The sequence below is a fragment of the Sminthopsis crassicaudata genome, chromosome 4 (assembly GCF_048593235.1).
Source record: "Sminthopsis crassicaudata isolate SCR6 chromosome 4, ASM4859323v1, whole genome shotgun sequence".
Taxonomy (NCBI): Eukaryota; Metazoa; Chordata; class Mammalia; order Dasyuromorphia; family Dasyuridae; genus Sminthopsis; species Sminthopsis crassicaudata.
In genome coordinates, this window is record NC_133620.1 from 398,439,334 (window position 1) to 398,464,542 (window position 25,209).

General features: G+C 39.4%; 1 protein-coding gene across 2 annotated transcripts in view; it reads left to right on the forward strand.

Moving 5' to 3' along the window:
* KIF26B (kinesin family member 26B) overlaps positions 1 to 25,209 on the forward strand; it is a 590,705-nt gene that overhangs the window by 541,719 nt on the left and 23,777 nt on the right. For both annotated transcript variants that reach the window (XM_074262566.1, XM_074262567.1), the window contains 2 exons: positions 5,245 to 5,407; positions 6,917 to 10,346. In XM_074262566.1, coding sequence (XP_074118667.1) covers positions 5,245 to 5,407; positions 6,917 to 10,346 — 3,593 coding nt within the window. The remainder of the gene's footprint in view (positions 1 to 5,244; positions 5,408 to 6,916; positions 10,347 to 25,209) is intronic.

Here is a 25,209-nt window from a genome sequence, read left to right on the forward strand (position 1 = left end):
CTTGATAGGAGAATGTAAACGAGAAGGGCTTGCTACCCCAGATCAAATGAACCTAACCCGAATGAAGTAATTATGAGATTCTCAAGAAAAGTTCATGAATATTCATGAAACAATCATGAACATTTGATGTTAATTTCACTCAAGGAAAAATAACTCTGATGTTCCACTTAAGGCATATGTGAATTGTGATTCTTCATACTGTAGAGGAGAATGGTTTTCTGACTAGTTACTGACTTTGGACTTCTTGAAATGGATTATCTTGTCATTTCATTCTCAACATGTTCAAAATGGAATTCATTCTCTATCTCCAAACTCTTCCTTCCCCAACCTGTCCACATCTCCAAGTTTTTGTGATTTCCTTTAAGAATGAGTTTAAATTTCACCTTCTGCAGGATTCTTTTCCCCCTCTCATCATTGCTAGGATCCTTAGTGCTCAGTGCCTGGCACATAGTACAGACTTAATGAATGTTTGTTGATCAATTGCCTGATTAATTTGGAATTGAGTTCATGTGGAAAAATCTATATTGGAATCTTACCCTAGGATGTGATGGGGTGAGGTTATAACATATAAAACAAACTTCATTCCCTTCAATTTTTTTCTAAGGGAGAAACTGTGTGGGTGTAATCTTTAGCTGCCATCTTCAGCTTTTGCTGCCAGAAGATTTTTTTTCTAACATATTATTCTTTGGTCTAATGAGCCCTCTTAGTTACAAAAATTCCTGTTCCATTAATATTTTTATGAAAACTTTCCATTTGCAGAGGTGCAGCCTTTTTATTGTATTCTCTTGCTTTTTGAGTCTATCGTAAAAGGATAGATTGTCTTTAATATATTCTGCATCTCTACCCCCATACATATGGTTTAAGTGAACTTGGATGCCATTTTATCCCAAGTATGGAGATTTGGGCTAAGAAGTGAGAATATCTTGAAAGTTAATGGTATGTTTCCCTTCATGCTATTCAGTGTTAAATTCAGAATTTCAGAATCAGAACTGAATAGATTTAAGCCACATGTGATAGTACTAGCCCATGGTCTCTGTTATTAGGGAAACTGAGGTTTTCTTCCTTGGAGAAATTTTTGAATTGCGTCAAAGATTCCAAATCTTTAATCTTATAGAGAGGGATTAAGCTGCCTAGAGATATGTGTTTTTTGTTTTTTTGTTTTTTTTTTTTTTTGGTTTGTTTGTTTGTTTTGTTTTGTGTTTTTTTTTTTCTTAAATAGAGCAACAACAATTCTTTTTTCATTATCTCATGGATCTTTTTGCATGGTAAAGAACTATTCCATAAAGGGAAAGACTTGGGCTACAACTGTATAGAGAGTTAGACATTCTCCTTCCAGAGGCAATAAGTTAGACAGAAGAGGTGAAATCCCTTCCCACTTTAGAATTCTTTCCTGGCCTAAGGTTGATAGCCATCTCAATAACTATTGCATCTAACCGCCAAAACCTCCGGCTTTATTCCTGCCTTGAAATTGTTATTGCCCAATCCTTTCTGTAACTGAGGTTCTGTCTTGAGCTTGAGGCTATTCTGGATTTTCTTAAGAGAATTCATTATTTGTCCTTCTTTGCTGGAGATTCCATGGTACTGAGTGATTCTTCTGTGAGCTTTACACACAGAATGGGCAATCAAGGGAGAGAATAACAAACCGAAAAGGAGATGGTTAGGCACTAAATTGACACACCTACTTCTTACGTGGATGATCCACTGGCATTGTGCCCAGGAATACATCACATTATTACAAAGTATTATTAAGTTCTTTCAAGTCTCTGATTAATTAAAACCTATTAAGTATTTCTGTTCTTTTAATGTTCTCTTCCTAGCCTCCTGTAAGCAAAGGCAGAGATAAAATTATGTGATGTTTGGGAAAACTATTGTTGGGTAAACACAATTTCTTGAGGCAGTTATATAACTCTTCCCCTGCCTCATAAACTACCTTCCAGCACCAGCCTCTTCTGCGTCCCTTCCTGACCTCATGATTGAACCTCTTCTCTGTTTACTGCTCTCTTCCGCTATTATCACTGTAGGACCCTCATCTCAGCCACCGCTGAATTCATATCCCTCTGTCATTAGTGGTTTTGAACTTAAATATTCCTAGGCAGCTAGATGGCACAATGGATAGAGCAGTGGACTTAAGTTACAATCAGGATGAACTCTTGTTGAGTTTAAATACAGGCTCAGACACTTACTAGTTGTGTGACTCTGGGCAAGTCACAACCTTGTTTGCCTCAGTTTTCTCATCTGTAAAATGAGCTGGAGAAGTAAATAGCAAACTATTCCAGTGTCTTTCGCCAAGAAAATCCCAAATGGACTTTCAAAGAGTCCAATGGGACTAAAACAATTCCACAACTTCCTGACTTCAGGCCAGGAATTTTACCCACTGAACCACCTACCTGCCTACATAAATGCTAGTCATTAAATATTTAACAATGATAAAGTACTTTGAGGTTTCAAAAATATTTTCAGTAACCCTTTGAAATAGAGGCATTTTTCTTTGGTCATTCAAAAAGCCATGTTTTTATTTGCATGGGTGCTTTCCCTGTAATATTTATGAGTCACTATGACCAAAAAACTGATTTGTTCCTGGTCAACCCAATAATGACCCTTTCTGAATTCAACTAGGCTCTATCTCCAATAAAAGACATAATATCTGTTACTGTTACTGTTACTAGATATTGTTTTCTGGAGCATAAACTCTACTGGCCTGGCCTTGGAATAAGCCTAGATTGCCCTCACATTATAATGAGACCTTAGTTCTTTGGGGAGGGGGGGATGGTTCCAGTATTTTATTTCTATTTTACATATAACAAAATTGAATCAAGAAAAACTCAGTATCACAAAGATATTTAGTGTTAGAGCCAAAATCAGATGTGCCACCATTTAACAGTATTCTTTTGCCAGAGATATTATAAGTAAAGAAGGTCTGCAATTCTGAATTTTACTAAGTTGTCTCTTTCCCTATTTCTTTACTCTAAGTAAAGGATCATGGTGAGATTGAATGGGGACAGAGCATTATCTCAGCCTTTTTGTACTCTTATATGGATGTCTTTTAGAACCTAGTAAAGTCCATGTGAAAAGGGTTGCTGCTAACAATTTTACCATCTCAGATAAGGAAAAGTGTAAGCTCCTGTTACTAAGCAACATGTATGCTATTGTATGCTCCCCATAATGACATAAAAAGCCATATTCTTGCATGTCACCATGCCTTGATGACTGAATCATGGATGGAGAAATCATACACAGAGCAAGCAGTTTGATCTGGCAAAGCTCAATCTTGAGCCTTGTAATTGTAATTTTGAGAAGGGCACTGAACAGGGCTACATGGAGATGTAAACGAAGCAAATCCTAATGGAGGTAAAGTTTATCCACTATTAGAAACCACGCATCATAGCGTGGTACAGCCTGTCATTCTGGACTTGCCCTAATAAAATTCATTCTTATTTTCCAGTTAGCAAAAAGACTGCTATTCTTCTGCTTATGGCAATCTTTCCTTTCTAGAGCCCCGGTATAAGTCTTGAGGGAAAATATTTTCCCCTATCTTTTAGGTCTATTCTTCATCTACGATCTGCTGGTTTACTAGACTGTCCAGCCATACCTAGAGATGTTCATAATAATAAACTCTCTAAAGTTTACAAAGCACTTATTTTACATATATTGCATATATAATATATATTTTACATATATTATTTGAGAAAACTGACCCTTAAAGAGGTACAATTTGTCCAAAAGCTAATTAAGTGTCTGAGAAAGGATTTGAATTTAGGGGTTTCAGAATTTAAATCCAACATTCTACATCTTACACCGTGGTGTAAAATTCAAAATAAAAATGGGGACTCTATTCCATCTATAAGGATCCTTGCAGGCTACATAGCGACAGTTTTAAATTATAATGCTGTCTGTGGCTTATTATATTTTTATTTATCTTGGTAACTATTCCCAAATAAGCTTTAATCTGGTCTAGGCTGCACTTGGGAGCCATAGCAGGCCTCTCATTTGATACTTCTGGACAACATTACTTAGTAGTCATGACTGAGTTAACTGCAGATCTTAATAATTCTGAAGGATTTAAGCTTTAACTAGTTCCTTTAAATCATTGGTTAAAGGGTTCCTAATTTGTCCAAATGGATCTCCATAGGTTTTCTATAAGAATTAGACAGGAGTAGAAATTACTCACCATCCATATTAGCCATGACACAGTATGGTATATTGAAAGTTAAAAAGAGAGAACCATCTAATCCAATGGAAGTAAAAGCACTGCTCAGATGACAGCTTGCCCTTCAGAGACATTATACTCTGAAATACGTTAAAGTAAGAGAAGATCAATGTTGAAGCTTTACCTATAAGAAAAATAAATTTTATAGATTTTGCTTAAAGTATACTAAGCTACAAGTCAAAAGACCATGTATTACTAGTTTAGTCTAGGCATTTTTTTCAGACTGCTCATCGGAAGGCCAAATACTGAGGCTAAAGCTTAAATATTTTGGCCACATATTGAAAAGACAGGAACAATTGGAAGAGACCCTGATTTGGGGAAAGATTAAAGGCAAAAGGAAAAGATATTGGCAGAAGATGAGATGAATAGTGTCAAGAAAGCAACAAGCACAAGTTTTGACAGACTTAGTGGAGTCTACAAGGGCCTGGCATGTTATATAGTTCATGGAGTCATGAAGAGTTGATACAACTGATTGATTGAACAACAACAGGCACCTTTATTTAATATTCCTGAACCACTGTAGACCAGGGAATGTAGATTGAAAGTTGGAAGGCCTTTGGGTATCACTGAATCCAACCCTTTCATTTTACAAATGAGGAATCTCAGCCCTGGAGAGATGAAGTGGATTTCCCAAGGTCCCACAGGTAATGAGTGTCTCTGAGAGGCCATTATAAGTACTATATTTACCCTTCAGAGCCATGATGATGTTGTCATTAATTCATTAATCGAGGAGGAGGAAGATTGTGAGTTTTCTTTCTATTACACTAAGGAAGTACATTCTGGGAATGAAACATGACATGTACAAATGCACAGACATGTTGGGTTTGGAGTACAAGGCCACAGCCCAGTATGGCTCAGCTGCCAACACCAAATTGTTCCGACCTAGAAAATGATACTAATGAGTATGCCATTAAAAAGGAAATGGAAAAAAAAAAGCCACACAGAGACCCGAACCAAAGGACCCCCTCAGTTCCCCCAATGACAGCCAGAGTGAAGCATGACCCACTAATGCAGCCTTAATTCATTTTATTTTGCAGAGACAGCAAGCTCACTATGTTGCTGCGAGAGTCCCTAGGGAACATGAACTGCCGCACCACCATGATTGCTCACATCTCAGCAGCCGCTGGGAACTACGCAGAAACCCTATCTACCATCCAGATTGCATCCAGAGTCCTGCGGATGAAGAAAAAGAAAACTAAGGTACAGGGATGTAAGAGGAAGGGGATGGGTCCTCCAGAGCCCTGCCACAGATGCCTAAGGAAAAGAGGGGGCAATGTCAATGTTCTTAATCCCTGAGTGATAAGGGATCCGTTATCTATGGCTGCCAATGAAGGATTTAGGATTAATGTTAAGAAGGAAGGAAGAGCTTCTTGATGATGTGAGAGGAGATTTTATTCCCTCTGCCACAGGGCTGGAGCATTAAGCAGAATGTTATTTGTGGGCATATTCTCCCTTTTGCATCTATTATAAACATTTTACACTTGGTTCTTACTTGATGTTGAATATAGGCTTTGGTGAATGGAAAAGACATGTATGAATTTTTCTCTTGCCATTCAGTGATCTTGGAAGTATAGTTCTGAGAGATCTTTTAATCTACTGATTCAGAAGAGAATGAGTCTTGTGTCATCCTAATTCCCTTCTGTGCCCCTGGGCAGTATCTTCACCATGATAGGTTTTCAGAAATGAATTCTCATGGTCTCTGATTTAGTGACAAAAGTCCCCCCAAACCCTGGAGCCTGAGCTGGCAAGTGGAATGTGGGCTAAACTTGGCGCCACAATTTGTGTTGTTGTTAAGTTGTTTTTCAGTCATGTCTGATTTTTCCTGACCCCATTTAGCATTTTCTTGACAGAGATACTGGAGTGGTTTTGCCATTTCCTTCTCTAGTTCATTTTATAGATGAGAAAAGTGAAGCAAACAGAATTAAATGATTTGCCCAGAATCACACAGCTAGTAAGTGTCTGGGGCTGGATTTGAATTCATGAAATTAAATGTTCCTGATGCTAAAACTAGTCCTCTACCCACCATGTCACCTAGCTGTCTTGTTTTCATGAGATCTGAGTTCAAATCCTGACCCTGCTACTTTCTACCTGTGTAACTTTAGACAAGTGTCTTAATTTCTCAGGATCCCAGTTTCTTCCTCTTTAAAATGGAGGTGTTGAATTGTCTTTAAGTCCAGATATAATGCCATAGTAAAGGCAGGTAAGCCATTCTCAGTGTTAGGGTCAGGTCTTTTGTGAGACATTGTGCCATCTAGATAGTACTACTTTGGCATTCCTACTCTTACCAAGACTTCTGAACACAAGCCACCAAGTTCACCCTCCCAGAGATATAAAGTATATTCTCATAATTCTGGGTTCATGTTCTTAAGACACATATCAGTTGTGTAACCCTAGACAAGTCACTTCATCTATAACTATAGGTGGCTATAATTCCTGACTATAAATTGCAGAATAGCAACTGATTTAAATTTTTTGAAATAGCTTCCTTACTAGCTAAATGTTATCACATTTCCAGACCCCCAAATTATCCACCCTAAGGTTTTTATCTGTGTAGTTCCCTATCTTTTGCCCTGATTGTATAAGGCCTTTATTGGAAGCCACTGACTTCCCTTAGGCTGTTTGGGAGGCTTCAGACTCCCATGTCTATTGAAATAGACAAGTCTCCCTTGATAGCCCTTCCATGCTAACTCACTTTTCTCTCCTTCTTAGTACACTTCAAGCTCTTCTGGAGGGGAAAGCTCTTGTGAAGAAGGGAGAATGCGTCGACCAACCCAGTTGAGACCCTTCCATCCTCGCACGGCTGTTGACCCTGACTTCCCCATTCTTCACTTGTCCAGTGACCCAGATTACTCCTCCAGCAGTGAGCAATCCTGTGACACTGTAATCTACGTGGGTCCCAATGGCACGGCCCTTTCAGATAAGGAACTCACCGACAATGAGGGACCCCCAGACTTTGTCCCTATAGTCCCTGCCCTGCAGAAGACCAAGAACAACAGCAGACTAGAGGATGGTGGGGACAGTGCCTCCAGCAAGTCAGAGAGGGATTGCCTCAAGTGCAACACCTTTGCAGAGCTCCAGGAGAGGTTGGATTGCATAGATGGCAGCGAGGAGATCAACAAGTTTCCTTTCGAGGAGTTGCCCATCCAGTTTGGGGCTGACCAGATGAACAAATGCCTCACCCTATCCAGCCAAGTGGCTGAGCTGAGCCAGCTCTCAGAGTCTGACAAGGAAGAGAATGGTTCTGATGGTCAGCTGTTGGATAAAGAAGGGCAGGAGAGCTCCAGTGCCACCAACCTGCCGAGGAATCATTCCCCGGTCCCTTCTGGAGCCTTCACTCACACTCCCACACCTTCCTCACCCAGAAGCATCCCTGGCAGCTCCAGTAGCCAGACCAACTCTTCCCAGCTTTCCCACAGCCCCAGCCTTCAGAGCAGCCGTGAAAGCCTCAACTCCTGTGGCTTTGTGGAGGGCAAACCGCGGCCAATGGGTTCCCCCCGCCTCGGCATCGCCAGCCTTTCCAAGACTTCTGAGTACAAGCCACCAAATTCACCTTCTCAGAGGTGCAAAGTCTACACCCAGAAAGGGGTGCTCCCCTCTCCAGCTCCACCACCACCACTGCCATCCTTGTCCAAGGACTCTGGAATGGTGTCTAGTGAATCCTTACTTCAGCCTGAGATTCGAACACCTCCAGTAGGAATGAGTCCTCAAGTCCTGAAGAAATCTGTCTCCTCTGGGAGTGGGGGATTTTCAGAAACCATCACTGATGAGGAGCAATCAGCTACTTCTCCAGGGTCAAAGAAAGGAGTTCTGAGCACAACCATGGTCACTGTCCAGCAACCTCTGGAGTTGAATGGTGAGGATGAGTTGGTGTTCACTTTGGTAGAGGAACTGACTATCAGTGGGGTCCTTGAAAACGGGCGTCCTACCAGCATCATCAGCTTCAACAGTGATTGTTCCGTGCAAGCCTTGGCTTCGGGCTCCCGTCCAGTCAGTATCATCAGCAGCATCAGTGAAGACCTAGAGTGTTATTCTAATACAGCTCCAGTCTCAGAAGTCAGCATCACTCAGTTCTTGCCCCTCCCCAAATTAAACCTGGATGAGAAGATCCGGGATGCAGGAAGCAGACGGTCCTCCATCAGCTCTTGGCTGAGTGAGATGAGCACAGGGAGCGATGGTGAGCAGTCATGCCATAGCTTCATAGCCCAGACATGCTACGGGCATGGGGAAGCACTGGCAGACCCTCCACTCCCCGACTTTGCAAACACCATCCAGAACAACAGAATGACATGTGGAGACAAGTCCAAGGCAGGCCCAGAAAATTTACTCATCCTATCTGAAATGGGAGAAGAGGCTTTCAACAAGGGGTCTCCTATCAAAGGCTGTAAAATATCAGCTCTTGGCAAAGCCATGGTGACAATTTCCAATGCAGCAAACTTAGGTGGCTGTGAAGGCTACATCCCCATGAAGACGAATATTACTGTTTATCCCTGTATCTCCGTGAGCCCCCTTAACATCCAAGAGACAGACGAGGCCATCACCACAGTCAACTCACCTTCCAAAGCAGCCCAGTCTCAGGAGAGCAAAGAAGCCAACACAAAGAAAGAGATCAAATTTGAGGATCCTTGGCTTAAAAGGGAAGAAGAAGTAAAAAAAGAGAATAGTTACCCCAATAACACAACTAGCTTTGAAACTGAGATGGGGTCCACAAAGCCTGATCCTAGACACGAACAAGAAGCAGGCAAGAAGCCCAGCTCCATAGACAGGTTCAGCAGCAGCAGCAGCGGTGGAGAGACGTCTAACTCCCCCGTGTCTGACAATTTCAAGAGGATTGTGGATGGCTGTGAGATGACCTTGTCCAGTTTGGCCAGCCAAGTCCCGGTGCACGCCAACAAGAGCCTGAAGGCCAGCAGTCTCCCAAGAGCCTTTCAAAAAGGTAGCCGGCTAGAGGACCTGGACAATGTCTTCTACCACTGCGCTGCTGAGAGCAATGGTATCTGCTCACTTTCTGGATCTCAGTCTTCCAAGACCACCCTGGAGAGGAGGATGGCTTCCCCCAAGCACTGCGTTCTGGCTCGGCCCAAAGGGACACCCCCGCTCCCCCCCATTCGAAAGTCAAGCCTGGACCAAAAGAATCGCGCTAGCCCCCAGCATAGTGCCCCCAGTAGCAGCACTAGCAGTCCCTTAAATCAGCCAGCTCCTTTCCTTCCGGGCTTCCCAGATGAGCCCGGCAGCAAGACAAAGGACACCAGCAGCAGCAAGTTATTCAGCGCCAAGCTTGAGCAGCTCGCCAGCAGGACCAACTCTCTCGGTCGGGCCACAGTAAGTCACTACGAGTGCCTGTCCCTGGAGAGGGCCGAGAGTCTGTCCTCCGTAAGTTCCAGGATGCACTCTGGCAAGGATAGCACCATGCCAAGGACCGGGAGGACCCTCAATCGTTCAGCCATGTCCTCTCCCACCAATTCTTGCAACTCGCAGTCCGCTGGGGCCTCGCCCAAGGCTGGCCAGTCGAAGATCTCAGCTGTTAGCAAGCTCCTCCTGGCCAGCCCCAAAGCTCGGAGCCTCTCCACCTCCACCACCAAGACCCTCAGCTTCTCCACCAAGTCTCTGCCACAGTCAGTCGGGCAGAGTTCCAGCCTCCCCCCCAGTGGGAAGCACATGTCTTGGTCCACCCAGTCCCTAAGCCGGAGCCGGGGGTCGGGACTCACTTCCAAACTCCCCCTTCGTGCAGTCAATGGCCGCATCTCCGAACTGCTTCAGGGGAACACGGGCACCCGAGGTCTGCAGCTGCGTGGGAGCTCCGAGGCGGAGGAACGGGGTGGCCTTTCGGGAGAGGAGAAACCGGCCGTTCACATGCTGCCCTCGCCGTACAGCAAAATCACCCCTCCCCGCAAGCCCCATCGGTGCAGCAGTGGTCACGGCAGTGACAATAGCAGCGTGCTGAGTGGGGAGCTCCCCCCGGCCATGGGGAAAACAGCCCTGTTCTACCACAGTGGGGGCAGCAGCGGCTACGAGAGCATGATGCGGGACAGCGAGGCCACGGGCAGCGCCTCGTCCGCGCAAGACTCCATGAGCGAGAACAGCGGCTCGGTCAGCGGAAGGTGCCGAAGTCTCAAAACTCCAAAGAAACGCTCCAATTCAGGTAAACTGGAAGCTCTGTGCAGAAGGAGCTGGGATGCATGGGCCCCACCCTAACCCCGCCCTCTGGGCTGCCCTGTGGCTACTAAGCTTGGTGACCTGTGGGCTTCTGGGTAGAAATTCTCTAGAGAAGAAAAAAAATTAGCAAAAAGAAACACAAAGGAATTTTTTTTCCTGGTAATTTTTATGACCAGCTTTTGTTTTTGTGTGATCTTAATTTATTTCCTTTTAAAGAATTTCTAAACAGGAAAAGGAAAAAAAAAATCAGTCAAGCAGCTCTTCAATCAGAAAGGAAAGGAGATTGAGGGGAGTGGGGTGGGGGTGGTATCCCAGTTTGAGTTAGCAGTATGGTGATGAGATTAGAAGTAATGAACTTCTCTTGAGAGGGGTATCTCGCTCTGTGGAGATGCATATGCAAACATTACATTCATATATCCTAGTTTAGCCATTCTCCAATTAATAGCTGTTCCCCTAGGTTCCAATTCTTTGTCACTGAATATTTCTATGCAGAAAACTCCTTTCCATCTGTCATTGATCTTTTTGAAATATGTGCCAAGTATTTACTATTACTAGGTTAAAAGTATTTATCTTATAGTGACTTTTGGAGTTTAGATTCAAAGCAGACTACAACTCCACCAACAACAATGTAATAGTGTATCTGACTTCCCACGGGCTCTCTATAAATTAACATTTCCCATATTTGTCATCTTTACACATCTAATGGCTATGAAGTAGAACCCCAGAGTTGTTTTTATTTGCGTTTTCCTGTAGAATAGAGCATTTCCTTTATTTTTAAAATTATTTTCAAAATATATACATGGATAATTTTAGACATTCATCCCTCCAAAAACCCTGTGTTCTAATTTTTTTTCCCCTCTCTTCTTCCCAGTCTCTTCCCCAGTTGGCAAGTGATCCAATATATATTAAATATGTGCAATTTCAAATAGAGCAATTCCTATGGACACCCTGGATTTCTTTCTCTGAGATCTCCCTGTTCATATTTTTCCCCTGGATGGTTCTTGTTTTTTGTTTGTTTGTTTTAATATTCAAATCAGATTGGAATCTGATGATTATGAAAAAAAAAATTCACTGCAGAAAAAGTTTTTAAGCTAACTGTTGTCCTCCTAATTCTAAGTAACTACGTTGGTCTTGTTTGTGCAAAATGTTTTCAATTTTATGTAATCAAAATTCTTCATTTTATCTCCTGTGCTCTTTTCTGGTCCTTGTTCAGTCAAGAACTCTTCCTCTGCTCATATTTGGAAAACGTACCTCCTTCCCTGTTCTTCCAATTTGTTTATGACAAGAACTTTTACATACATACATACATATAGGTTTTGTATCTATTTAGGGCTTATATGAAGGCTCTTGTTCTAAGCTTAAACTAAAGTTGTTTAAGTACATTGCATTCAGAGTTCTTTGGTGGTGTTCTTTCCGTTTACATTGTTACAGCAATTGTCCATAGTTTTCTTCATTCTGTTTATTTCACTTCATATATCTTAATTATGCTTCTGTGTTCTTAATAGTCAGTGTTTTCTGGCACATTCCATTCCTGTATCATAATTTATTTAGCCATTACTCAGTTCTGTGGGCATCTACTTTGTTTCCATTTCCTTGCCACAAAAAAGGCTTACTATAAATATTTTGGTGTTAGAGAAGCATAAATTAAGTTGTCCATGTATGTGGACCCATTTATGTGGATAATTTGAAGAAGTCAGATCCCATCCTAGAGGTAGGATAATGTTTTACTATACAGTGTCAGAAGCATTAGACCTTTTCTGATCATCTGCCATAGATCTAGCCCTCTATATAATGAATATGGCAGTGGAGATGTACTCATTTCAGGTTAGGTGACCTTGTCTGGCTTATTTATGATTATTATTAACAGAAATGTTAGCTGTCATATGTGATCAGCATAAATCAGCAACGGCTTCTTTAAGAGATGCCATAAAACTCTTGAATAAAATGTCATAGTTTTATGGTTAGATTTCTCATTAACTTGTTGAGGGAGTAGGGGACAGAAACAATAAAGAAACACATAGGTACTATCCTTATTTGAGGTTATTTTTGTGAAAAGTTTGGTGTAATCTTATCATTTTTGATTATTGCTTTAAGAGGAATTGTATAGAGCAGGAATTGAATGCCACCAGTGGAAAGAGAATACAACCTTTTGTTAATAGTGAATTATTGTTGTTCAGATAACAGAAAAAGGAACAAAATATTTACAAAACTAATCACAGCAGGTTATCATTCTCAAAAATCACAGATTCATAGAATTTAGATTTGGAAGGGACCTTTGTGGCCAAATCATTGAAATTCTCCAGATTATCTGGATAGAAATAATGAGCTAGATAAATGAGAAGTCACCCAAAGTATATGTAGGTCCTTCATCTCATGACATGAGTTATAGGTGCAATACATTTATTACAATGCAACGAAAATGGCATTATCAACCTAATTAAATGTTATACTGCTCTTTCTGGCACTGAAATGTATGTTCTTGTTTCTGTTCTCAGAATTCTATTTTTTTTAACTGAATACGTTAATTAAGCAGCACAGATTGTTGGCCTTGGAAAGGACCTCAGAGACCACCTAGTTCAACCCAAACTTGCATAAGAATGTTCTCCACAATATACATGATTATTGAGCTTTTGTTATGGGTCTTAACATAGACCAGATGTTCTGGTTTATAACATACTCTCTACCAGCTAACATAATCATCTAGTCTTTGCTTGAGGGAGAATGCACTGTTTCCCAAGGCAGCTCATTCCTTCTTTGGATAGTTCTAATTATTAGTTAGATTTTCTTCCCTGTTATATCAAGTTAAAATCTATCTCTTTGCACTTTCTACCCACTGTTTCTAATTCAACATTCTGGGCTCAAGCAGAGTGAGTATAATCCCTCAATCATGTTTTACCCTTTCTAATACTTTGAAACAGCTATCATGTTTCCCCTTTCCCCATAAATTTTCACTTCTCTAGGTGGAACAGCCTGGTGTAATTCCACTAGGTCTCATGTAGCATGATATTAAAGTCCTTTCCCATCTTCCTACTTTTCTCTGTGAACTCTTCAGCTTATTGTACATGGCATCCAAAAATGAATAGAATACTCCAAATGTCTGATAAGACAGAGTATATAGGGACCATCACCTCCCTCATTCAGGAAAGGGGGCCATTCTTTGAGCAACCCAAAAATATATATTTTGGCTCTATTATATCTTTAACTCATACAGGGCTTAAGACTCACTAAAATACTCATATATTTGTCATATGAATTGATGTCTTACATGAGTGTCCTTTTGTATTTGTGAGGTTGAGTTTTTTAACCCAAGAGCAGAACTTTATATTTGTTATGTTTCATCTCATTAGATGATCCTAGCATGTTAAGATCTTTTGGGATCTTGATTCTGCACGCAATGAATTAGGTTCTTTTTCAGATTCATATCATCTCCAAATTGAGAAGCATGTCATCTATCACTTCTTTAACTATTGATAAAATATTAAATATTAAAGTATTAGCACCAATAGGATATAGGCTTTCTATGAATACTTTTTTAAAAAGTCAAATACTATGTATTCAGCAGTATGCTACTATGGGAGCTGAAAGAAAAATATGAGATATGATTCCTGTCCTGAAAATTTGTTGAGTTGTTTTCAGGCATGTCTATTACTTCATGACCTCATTTGAGATTTTCTTGGTAAAGATACTTAAATGATAATGCCATTTCATTCTCTAACTCACTTTAAGTTAGGGAACCTGAGATAAACAAGATTAAGTGACTTGTCCAAAATTGTAAAGTTCTGTTGTCTCCAGAGACTGCCAATTGCTCTCTGGGAGGAGATCTGCTGTGTTAACTCAAATCTCTCAGACAGCTTCTTCTTCCTGTAGAGAACCCTTGTCTCCAGACAGTTGCCGCCAACTCTGGTCCAGAGTAGAGAGTCTTCTTTCCTCCAGAGAGTTGCCTCAAGTCTGGTCCAGACAAGACTCTCTATCTCTGGAATGCCGCCCACTTTTATCCTCCCAGAGAATGGGCGTGGGATAACGCAAGGGCTTCTGGGGAAAATTACTTCAACCAATGAACTTGCTCCTCCTAAGCATGCAAGCTCTTCCCCAGGAGGTCACAGAAGTAAAACTCCCAGTAAAGGCTGGAACCAGAGAATTGTTAAGTACTGACTTAGCACTTAGTAAGAACCTAATATCTCATTATCTCATTAGCACTTAGTAAGAATCTAACATCTCTTGATTTAGATTATCTTAGAAGTATATGGAGCATTTCCTTTCAGGGATTTCATTTCACTAGTGAAATCCCAAGTTGCAATGGTCCGGTCTAGCTCCTTTGAAGGGCTCAGAATAAGTCCTTAAATGCAAAGGTCTGGACTAGCTCCTCTGAAGGGCTCAGAATAAGTCCTTGTCAGGATAAGCAAAAGTCCTTGCCCCACATTGGGCGCCAATTTGTAATGTGCTGTCGTCTCCAGAAACTGCCAATTGCTCTCTAGTCTAGAGAAGAGACTTCTTCCTTCAGAGAGCCGCCTCAACTCTGGCTTAGAGCAGAGATTCTTCTTTCCTCCAGAGGGCCGCCTCAAGTCTAGTCCAGACAAGACTCCCCTTTCCTCCAGAGAGCCGCCTCAAGTCTGGTCCAGACAAGACTCTCTCTATCTCTGGAGTGCTGCCCTTTTTTTATACTCCCAGAGAATGGGCGTGGGATAACACAAGGGCTTTTGGGGAAAATTACTTCAACCACTGAACTTGCTCCTCCTAAGCATGCAAGCTCCTCCCCAGGAGGTCACAGAAGTAAAACTCCTAGTAAAGGCTAGAATCAGAGAATTGTTAAGTACTGACTTAGCACTTAGTAAGAACCTAATATCTCATTATCTCATTAGCACTTTGTAAGAACCTAACCCAAAATCACACAATTAGTTAAGTTTCTGAGGGCATATCTGAATTCATTTCTTCCTGACTCGAGGCCCAATATTCTATCTACTGTACCATCTAGTTTTCTCCTTCTATAGAGAAAATGTCATGAAGAAAGCAGGACATTTGAACTGGACTTTGTAGAATCAATAAGATCAGAATCAACAGAGAAGAGGAGTTAAGCTTTCAGGAATCATAGACAATGGAATGGAAGTAGGAACAAACATGGCAGATAGGGTAACAGTGAGGAAACTATACTGACTAGAATGAAGTGTTCATGTTGGGTACAGTGAGAGAAATCTTAATGTGGACCTAGATCATTCATGAATGATCAAGCAAAGTCAAGCAAAAATCACCATTATTATCTCCAACCTCCATGACTTTGCAAAAGCCATCCTGCATTCTTGGAATGCACTCCAGTCTCATCATTACCTCTTAGACATTTTCATTTCTTTTAGGACTCAACTCAAGTGCCACTTACCTTGATGAAACTTTTCCTCTTCTCCTCTCACTCCAGTTAATTCTCTCTCCTCAAATTATGTTATACTTATTTATCTTTGGAAGTGATGGATCTCCTTTCCCCTACCAGAATCTATACTTTTTGAGTTTAGAAAGTTTTTATCCTTTTATTCCCATTGCCTAGCACAGTGTCTTCTACAATTACTGTAGGCGCTTAATAAGTGCTTTGAATTTAATATTAGGTTCTTGAACATGAAAGTTATGTTTTAATGAATTTTCCACATTGGGCCTAAATGTGTGTGTATGTGTATGTGTCCCATCCACATCCTCCTTCCAGCAGTCCATATAACCAAAAGCATATTTTTTTTTATTTTTTTCTTTCTTTTTTGGAATGTAAACATAAAATTTTTATTTTTAAAAAAATTATTTTTTTTAGTACACATTGCTTTATGAATAATGTTGATGGGGAAAAAATCAGAATCAAAGGGAAAAACCATGGGAGAGAGGAAAAAAACACAGAAAAATGAAGTGAACATAGCATGTGTTAATTTACATTCAATATCTATAATTCTTTTTCTGGATGCAGATGGCATTTTCTGTCCAAAGTCTATTGGAATTGCTTTGGATCACTGAACCAATGAAAAGAACCAAGTCTTTTAAATTTGATCATTGCACATTCTTGCTGTTATTGTGTACAGTGTATTCCTGGTTCTGCTTGTTTCACCCAGCATCAGTTCATGTAAATCTTTTGAGGCTTTTCTAAAATCAGCTTGTTCATCATTTGTTTTAGAACAATAATATTCCATTGCCTTCACATGCCACAGCTTATTCATCTATTCCCCAATTGATGGACATCTACTCCTTTTCCAATTATTTGCTACTACAAAAAGAGGTGCTGCAAACATTTTTGCACATGTAGATTGCCCCCCTCCTTTATGGTTTCCTTAGTATACAGATCCACTAAAGGCACTGCTGGGTCAAAGGGTATGCACAGTTTGGGCACAGTTCCAGATAAGCACACATTTTTAATGGATAGCTGAGATGAAGGAGCTAGTTGGTGACCATGAAATAGATAAAAACCAAGGTCATATTTACTGGAGACTTTTTACAATGCTTTTGTTTCCTAGCTTCCCTTTCCATCCCAGCTTCCTCTTCATTACAACTAAAAAGTATTGCAGTGTCAGAACCAACCAATAAATCTGCTGGTATTTATTAAGTCCCTGCTATGTGCCAGATACTGTGCTAGTCACTGGAAATAGAAAGACAAAAAGCAAATAGTCCTTGCCCTCAAAGAGCTTACATTCTATCAGTGAAGAAAGTCTTTTTGTGTACATACACACACACATATACAAGTATATTACATTTATATACATAATAAACACTAAATAAATAAACCAAGGGAAACATTTAAATGTGGAAAAAAAAAACAGGAATATAAGGGAGGCATGGCATTCAAGGAAAAAAAGAAATTAGTCTTTGTAGATCAGAGAGGGAAAAGTAGTTGTCCTACTTTCAAATAGGAGTAGGGAGTCTGGGATCCAAGGTTCACAAAATAAAATAGATTTGAGCACATGCTGTTATTTGTAACCAAAGTAAAGACACTAGGAGCTAGGGGGATGGTCAGGATGATCACTTCATGTAGAAGTGGTGCTTCATTTGATTAAGAAAAATAGTACTTTCAGACTCATGAGGAAAAATGAAAGAAGATGTGAAATTACTGAGTCCAAAGATGAAAGGCTAAAGAATGATCTAATTGTTTTTAAGGATTTGAGGTATCCCTGTAAATACAAAACATTCACTGATTCATTCTCTCTTTTTAAAAAATTTGCTGGCTTTATTCCCAGAAAGTACATAGACTTAAACATGTAGCCTCTGCTTTCGCTGTATCTGCTCATCTTAGGCAATTGCTTTGGAATAGGAAAAATGGCCCCACAAGGAAAAACAAGAAAAATAATAGCTGAAATTGTATCAAGAGAGATTGAGCTTAAATATAAAGAAAATCATCCTGGTCCTAGAAGCAAGACTTTGGAGATTCTCCAAAAAAGAAAGACTTTTGATTCTTCTTAGGGTCATCATTAGAATGCGGCTCTTGAATTTATGAAGACCTGCATGTTTCTGATACTTCCTGATCATGGAATTCTACCCAAGTCATTTAACTTTTCTGTGTTTGTTTCTTCATTTATAAAAGTGGAAGTGATAATACCTGTTGTGTCTACCTCACAAAATTGTTCTAAGGCCAAAGGAACATACAACTGAAAGGGATCTGGAGGTCAGTCAGCAAGACCACCATTATAGTGCCATCCCCTCTTCAACCCCTGCACTTCTATTTTTCATTTGAAGAAATTGGTTCTGCCTGGGTCCATTCATTCAAAAACCTATTGAGTCTGGATTTGAACACAGGACTTCCTTTTTCAAAGTCCAGATACTTCTATATAGAGGGGAGTTTGAAGGATCACAGAAGCTCTCTCATTTTACAAATGAGGAAAAAGATTTGCCCATGATCACATAGGTAGTAAATATCAGAAGGAAGATTTGAACTAATATCTTCCATTTTTAGAATTAATGCCCTTTCCACTGTACCACATAGGCTCTTAGGATGTATATAGAGTAATTTATAAATCCTACAGTACTGTGTAGATTACCATTATTATAATTATTTAAGAATAGTACAAATGCTCACCCATACCTGGTATAATAAGTGGATGAGTCAATGAACAAAATTAACAATTCAGCTTTGTATTAAGCATCTACTAGGTAAATGTTCTATGCTGGCCATGGGGAGATTAATTTTTTTAAAAAAAGATAACCCTGAATTCCAAGGGTTTGCTCTCATCTAATCTATTTGGTGAAGTTGGCTGAGAAAGAAGGACAAGTCTCTTTTTAGGTCTCTCCTACATATTTGTAATTCTGTGACTCCTGATGAGCCTTGTTTTTTTTTAAGCTTTTTATTTTCAAAACATATGCATAGTTTTCAACATCCACCCTTGCAAAATCTTGTATTCCATTTTTTTCTTCCTCCCTTCCCCCCCACTCCCTCCTCTTAGATAGCAAATAATCCAATATATTTTAAACATGTGCAATTCTTCTATACATATTTCCATAATTCCCTGATGAGATTTGAAAATAACGATTATATAAAGAAATGATAATTTTGCTCATAGCACTTATAAGGATAGAAATAGGAACTGAACCCATTGATTGCATTCATACAAGGATTTCCCAGGTATGGAAATTCCTACCAATTCAGGTCAGCATCTCCAAAGGCAATCAAATCACTGAGAGATTAAGTAATTTACAAGATCACACAAGCAGCATGTTAGCTAATCAACAAGCATTTATTAAGCACCTATTATGTGCTAGGCATCCTGCTAAGCATTGGAGAAAGGCAAAGGACTTGGCTTTTCAAGGCCAATTCTCTATTCACTTCTATGCTATACTGCTTCATGTTAATAGAATGGAATTCTTTCACTATACTCTGACATCTCAACATTCTTTAGAGACATTCATAAGGAGTTCTTCTTATCTTGGAAATATCAGGGAAGCTGAGTCCAGAAATACTCTTTGGACTGCTAGAAAATCCCTTAAAAGGAGATATATAAAATACATGCCAGATGACCATCATGAGCAGCAATAAAATAGAGGAAGTTAACATTCTCCATTATCATTTTGCTGTTTGTAAATATGCATAGGCATGTCAGCAATTTTCATACATCATACAAAGCAATTTTCTTTTTGATGGTTAATTGTATTATTGTTAAAGATGTCATTCCTGAGCACTCTTTCCTTCTAGACAGTAGGTACTGCTTGTGCCTTCTAGTCTGACTAGGATAATATCCCCATTTCTAGCCAGTCTGGCCACCCACAAAAGGCAAACAGCAATAAAAGTTAACCACTGTGTTTCCTCACTTTTGTTTCCCTGGGAAACCGTGGGATGCAGAATCCATTAACAAATCACTGCATAGTTGCGAATGATCTGTGTTCCCTTGAAACCATCCATTGAAAAATCTGGTTCAGGTGCAAAATTCCTGACAACTGTGTTTTATTTTTCATGTCTAGACTATCTCCAAAAAATCCTCCTTTTCTTTGCCTTATCTTCAGAAACTTCCACCTTTGTGGTCTCTTCTTCTCTTTCACTGCATTCCTCATATCACTCCTATTTTCTAGACCCACCATCTTAGCCAACTTTAAACTTCGTGTCATCTAATTTCCTTAGCTAATTAACTTAAGGAAAGAAGGAAACAGACACTTATTATATCCCAGACACATCCCAGACACATATTAAACACTTTATTAATATTTTTTCATTTGATCCTTATAAGTCATAAAAGGTAAATATTTGCCCAAGTTCACATAATTAGTGTCTGAAGTAGGATTTTAAAAAAATATATTTGTTTTTATTTATTTTAATATTCATTTAAAAATTGAGGTAAAAACTTTTCTCCCTTTCTTCAGTCCCTAATCCTATCTATTGAGAATTTAAGTAATATATTATCAATTTTACATGTGAAGTCATGCAAAAGACATTTACATATTACCATTGTTGAAAAAAAAAGGCAAGAAAAAGAAAATAAATGAAAAAAGTATGCTTCAGGCTGCCCTTAGGGTGATTCATTATTTCTGTCTCTGGAGGTGGATAGCATTTTTCATCATTTTGGAATGGTCTTGTATCATATTGATTAAGTAGTATGACATTGACAGTTGATCATTGTACTATATTGCTGTTACTATGTACAATTTATTCCTAGTTCTGCTCATTTTACTTTCCATCAGTTCATGTTAGTCTTTCCAGGTTTTTTGAATCCATCCTGCTTGTCATTCCTTATACATAGTAGTACTCCATCACAATCATATATAACTTGTTTAGCCATTTCCCCCATTGAAAGGCATCCTCCAAAGTAAGAAATGTATAAATGTATAACATATATGTATGTATACAAGTACATGTCATACACATACACACATACATGTGGATTTGGCTCCAGCTAAATGTACATGCATACGGCTCTTCTAACTGTATACCCAGTTTCTTTCTATGATGCTATATGCATGTGTGTGTGTGTATACACATACACAAATATACCAGAAAAGTAGCATGATATAGTGATTAAAGAACTGACCTTGGAGTAAAAAAGACCTGGATTCTGATCCTGACATTGCTATCTTCTGGAATTTAACCTGTGTAATCTTGCTTCAGGCAATTCTCTAGTAGAATACTGGCAGTTCTACATCAATAGAGAGAGTTGCCTCACAGGGAGTTCCCTCTGCCTTAAGCTGAAAATTATTTTACTCTATATTTTTGTTGGTCTGACATTCTAGAATTCAGTTTGAGACACTATTTTATAGTTGTTGGGAGGTGAATTTGAGAGAGCTCAGGCAATTTCCTGCCTATATTTAAACATCTTGTCTTCTAGAAGTCCAGAGTTTCCTCTGCCAATGGAATTAATCAGTCCACCATTTTAACTAAGGTGTTCCAACTTCATATCCACTATAGCAGGCCTATACCAGCTTATTTTGTACATTAGGATTTTAACAAGCAGTTATTAAGCTCCTATTATTTGCTGGGTACTGTGCTAGGTCTTGGAGATATAGATAAAAAATTATATCTTCCCTGACTTCAAGGAGCTTACACTTTACTGGAGAAGCACATATCTGGGATTAACAAGAAGGACGATTTGTTACCAGTAGAAAAGAGGCTCCAGCAGGCACAAAGAAAGGAAAGGAAAATTGGGAAGTCCCTGGGGAAGGGTCAGAAGTCATGGATTCTGGTCTGGGCTCAGCCACTAATTAGCTGTGTTATTTTGGTCAAGTAACTTTATCTTTCTCATTTTGTCTGTAAAAAATGAAAAGCTTGGTTTAGATGAATTCTTATATTTCCTCCTATCCCTAGTATTATAAAAATCTATGGTTCTGTGACCTTGAGCAAATCAAGAAATTAGGTGGTGATCTCTTGCCTAATATTATAGATTTAGAACTGGGAAAAAGCTTCAGAAATCATTTAATGTACCTGCCCCTTCTACCATACCCTGTGTTTTACAGAGGAGGAAACTGAGGCTTGAAAAAGTGAAATGACTTGCCTTTGGAGAATAAATGGCAGAATTGGGAATCAATATCACATCTCCTGACTCCAAACCTTCTACGCTATACTTAAGATATTCTATGAGTCTGTGACTTTTTTAGTCTTCCTGTTTAGTGTTTGGAATAAGGATTGAAACCATGGTGAAAGAATTTTTTGAGAGGCAAGACATGAGAGTGCAAGAGAATCATTTTTCACTGATGTCCCAGAGTTCAAAATTATGGACATCTGAAAGGAAGGCTTTCTGTAAAAATGGCACCTGGATTTCCACTTCAGAACAACTCAGCTAAGAGTGATCCTCCATAGATCAGAGCTGATCTCAGCTGGAGTCATGGATGCTTTAGCTAAGAATGTAAGATGCATTATGGTGTGTCAGTGACCCCTTTTAATACTGACAGGGAGAGAGAAAATAGCTCAGCGCTGAGTGTTTGGGTGTGGCTATGGGGGTATATGTGTGTGTGGTGGGGGGATGGGGACTTTGTGATGAGGTTCATTAAATAACAGCATTCATTTTCCCAGGCCAAGGCAGGGTCATTTTATGTAGCATATTTAGTGTTGAAAGGTGCCAGAGAAAGCATTTAAAAAATATTTGACTTCCTCATAGCCAGATTGAGCCCTGGGTTAATACTGTGGGAAGAGAACTGGTAGCTGACAGTAACATAGAGGACATAATATTCAATATTCATAATTTAGTCAGATACCAATAGACCAAATGCTAATTTAATCCAATACATATTTTCAAAATATTGTGCCCTCATTTAGCTTCCTTTAGGATATTGTCTTCACCTATTAAAATGTAAGCTTTCTGGAGTCTGAGGCTGTCTTTTTGGGTGTACTTCTATTTCCAACAGGCAGCATCATAGCTGACATGCTGCAGGAATTTAATAAATGCTAGATGACTTGTTGCTTTTGATAAACATGTTTAAATGCTTACCACATGCCAAGAACTGAGCTGGATACTGGAGAATGAAAGACAAAAACAAGTCTGCTCTCAGCAAACTTACTTTCTATTGGCAGGAGAATGAGTACAACATAGTACAAGTATTACAATATATATAAAAAGTAAAGCACAGTTATTACTTACAAACTAGAACATGTTCAAGATAGGATAGGTGGCCAGAATGGTGAAGGAACTTGAAATCATGCTTTGTAGAGTCACTCAGAGGAATTGGGGACATTTAATTTAGGGAAGAGTTAGGCAAAGACATGATATCAGTCTTGAGTTATTTGAAGGATTGTGTGTTTGTGTGAGGGGAGAGAGAGAGAGAGAGAGAGAGAGAGAGAGAGAGAGAGAGAGAGAGAGAGAGAGAGAGAGAGAGAGAGAGAGAGAGAGAGAGAGAACACTGTTCTGCTTAGTCCCAGAAGAAAGCACTAGAAAACCACTGTCTCAGGAAAAACTTCCTAGGAGCTGGAACAGTCTAAAAGGAGGGAGTAGCGTTTGCCATCACTGGAAATCCTCAAGCAGAGACTGAAGAATCATTTCTTTGTTTGTGATAATGTAGGTAGGATTCACAAGTTGAATAAAGACTGGGCTAGATGATCCATAAGTCTTCATTTCTTGTGTAAATTTTGGGGATTGGCCAAACAATGACATTATTGCTTCACTTCCCCATTGTCTCTTTGGTTTTTCTTTTTTGCTCAACTCTTTTAAACAGTTCTATTCTTTCAAAGAAAACTTGATTGCAATTATTGAGCTATTCTCTCTCTCTCTTTTTTTTTTCACTTTCTTCTCAGGTAGAATGATAAATAACCACAACAGGAACAACAATTATTACATAGCACTTTGAGGCTTCCTAAGTGCTTTCCAAATATTTTCACGTTTTATTCTCAAAATGACTTTGAGATCTAGCTGCTATTTTTGGAGGGGGGTACAACAAGGCAATTGGGGTTCTGAATTGTTCCTAAGTGTCAAGTTTCTGAGATTGGATTTGAACCCACATCAACTAGCTGTCCTCTAAGTGCTATTATCATGCTCATTTTACAGATGCTGAAGAAGCTAAACCAGATGCACGTTGAGTGGTATATAGAACTATTAACTATCTGTATCCATTGCACCACCTAGCTACAAATAAGTAGTTGTTCGTTGGTTCTGAAATAAACACAAATAAATTTTCATCTCTTCAATTCACGGCAATATTGCTTCAGCCCCTTTATACCTGATGAAATACTTCTGTTCTTTGTGTTTTTTCCTACTGACTATCACTACTAGCCACTTGTTTGTGGTATGAGAGCTGTAGACTGGATGCTATTAAAGAATGTTCTTTATAATAGGCTTTTAAAAAGTCTTTTTTACCCACTTCAACCCAGCTTGTTCAGGTAATCTGCAATTAGCAGATTCTTGCCAATACCCTGATGAAGACAGTAACCAGATCCAACTGTTATCTGCAAGAATCTCTTCTGAAAATATTTACAATAATTTCTATAAATATCCATCCACTTTGTTTAAGCTATTGGTTTTATTTGGCATATAGATGGGCAAGTGGTTTATAATAACATCCTTTATTTTTTCATTTGTTGTGCTTAGAAACTCTTTTGAGGATGAAAAAAAAAACCTACCAGCAAGTCATTGCTACTGCCTTTCTTTCCAATACTTGCTGGTCAGTTGCTATTTGCTCTCATCTTGCTGCTTCTCTGTGCCTCTAAACTATTTTTTAAATTAGAATGTGAGCCCAGGGGATTTGGCTTGTTTTAAGGGATGCCTTCTCTCTTACTATGGCTTGATAAAACCACCTTTTTATACACTGGGGAAATTTTGGGGGATTGGCTATCAAAAATCAAGATATCCTCTAGCCTCATCAGCACTGAAGAAAGACTGATGATTCTTTTTTTCCTATATGAATTCCCTTTTGTAACTTCTCCCCAGTCTCTAGAGTATTTAATCATTGCAATATCATTCATTTTATATCTAGGAAAGTCCACTGTTTGAAAAATTTGATTTTATGTTAGTTAATATTTAGCTTCCTTTCTGATAAGATTCCAGAGACCTCTACTATCCCTTCATGGTTTAGGGAAAGCAATTCTACTTTTGCCATCTGGGAGGATTTCTACTTGCTTCTACATGGTTCACTTTACTTTCAAAGGGTGACATTTCCTGATCCTGTCCTTGGATAGCCCTACTGGGAGCTATCTGGGACTTTCTTGTAAAAGATAATAGAGTGGTTTGCCCTTTCCTTCTCTATCTCATTTTACAGATAAGGAAACCAAGGCAAACTGGCCTAAATGTTTTGTCCAGGGTCACACAGCTATCAAGTGGCTGAGGCTAGATTTGAATTGAGATTTTCTTGACTCCAGATTGGGTACTGTATGCACTGCACCATCACCCTAGATCACCCTATTGGGAGTCTTTAAATGTCCCATGAATTAGCACTAGTCCCAATCCAACACTTTTTTAGTGGCTGCTATATTTAAGGGAATTGTATGTAATAGG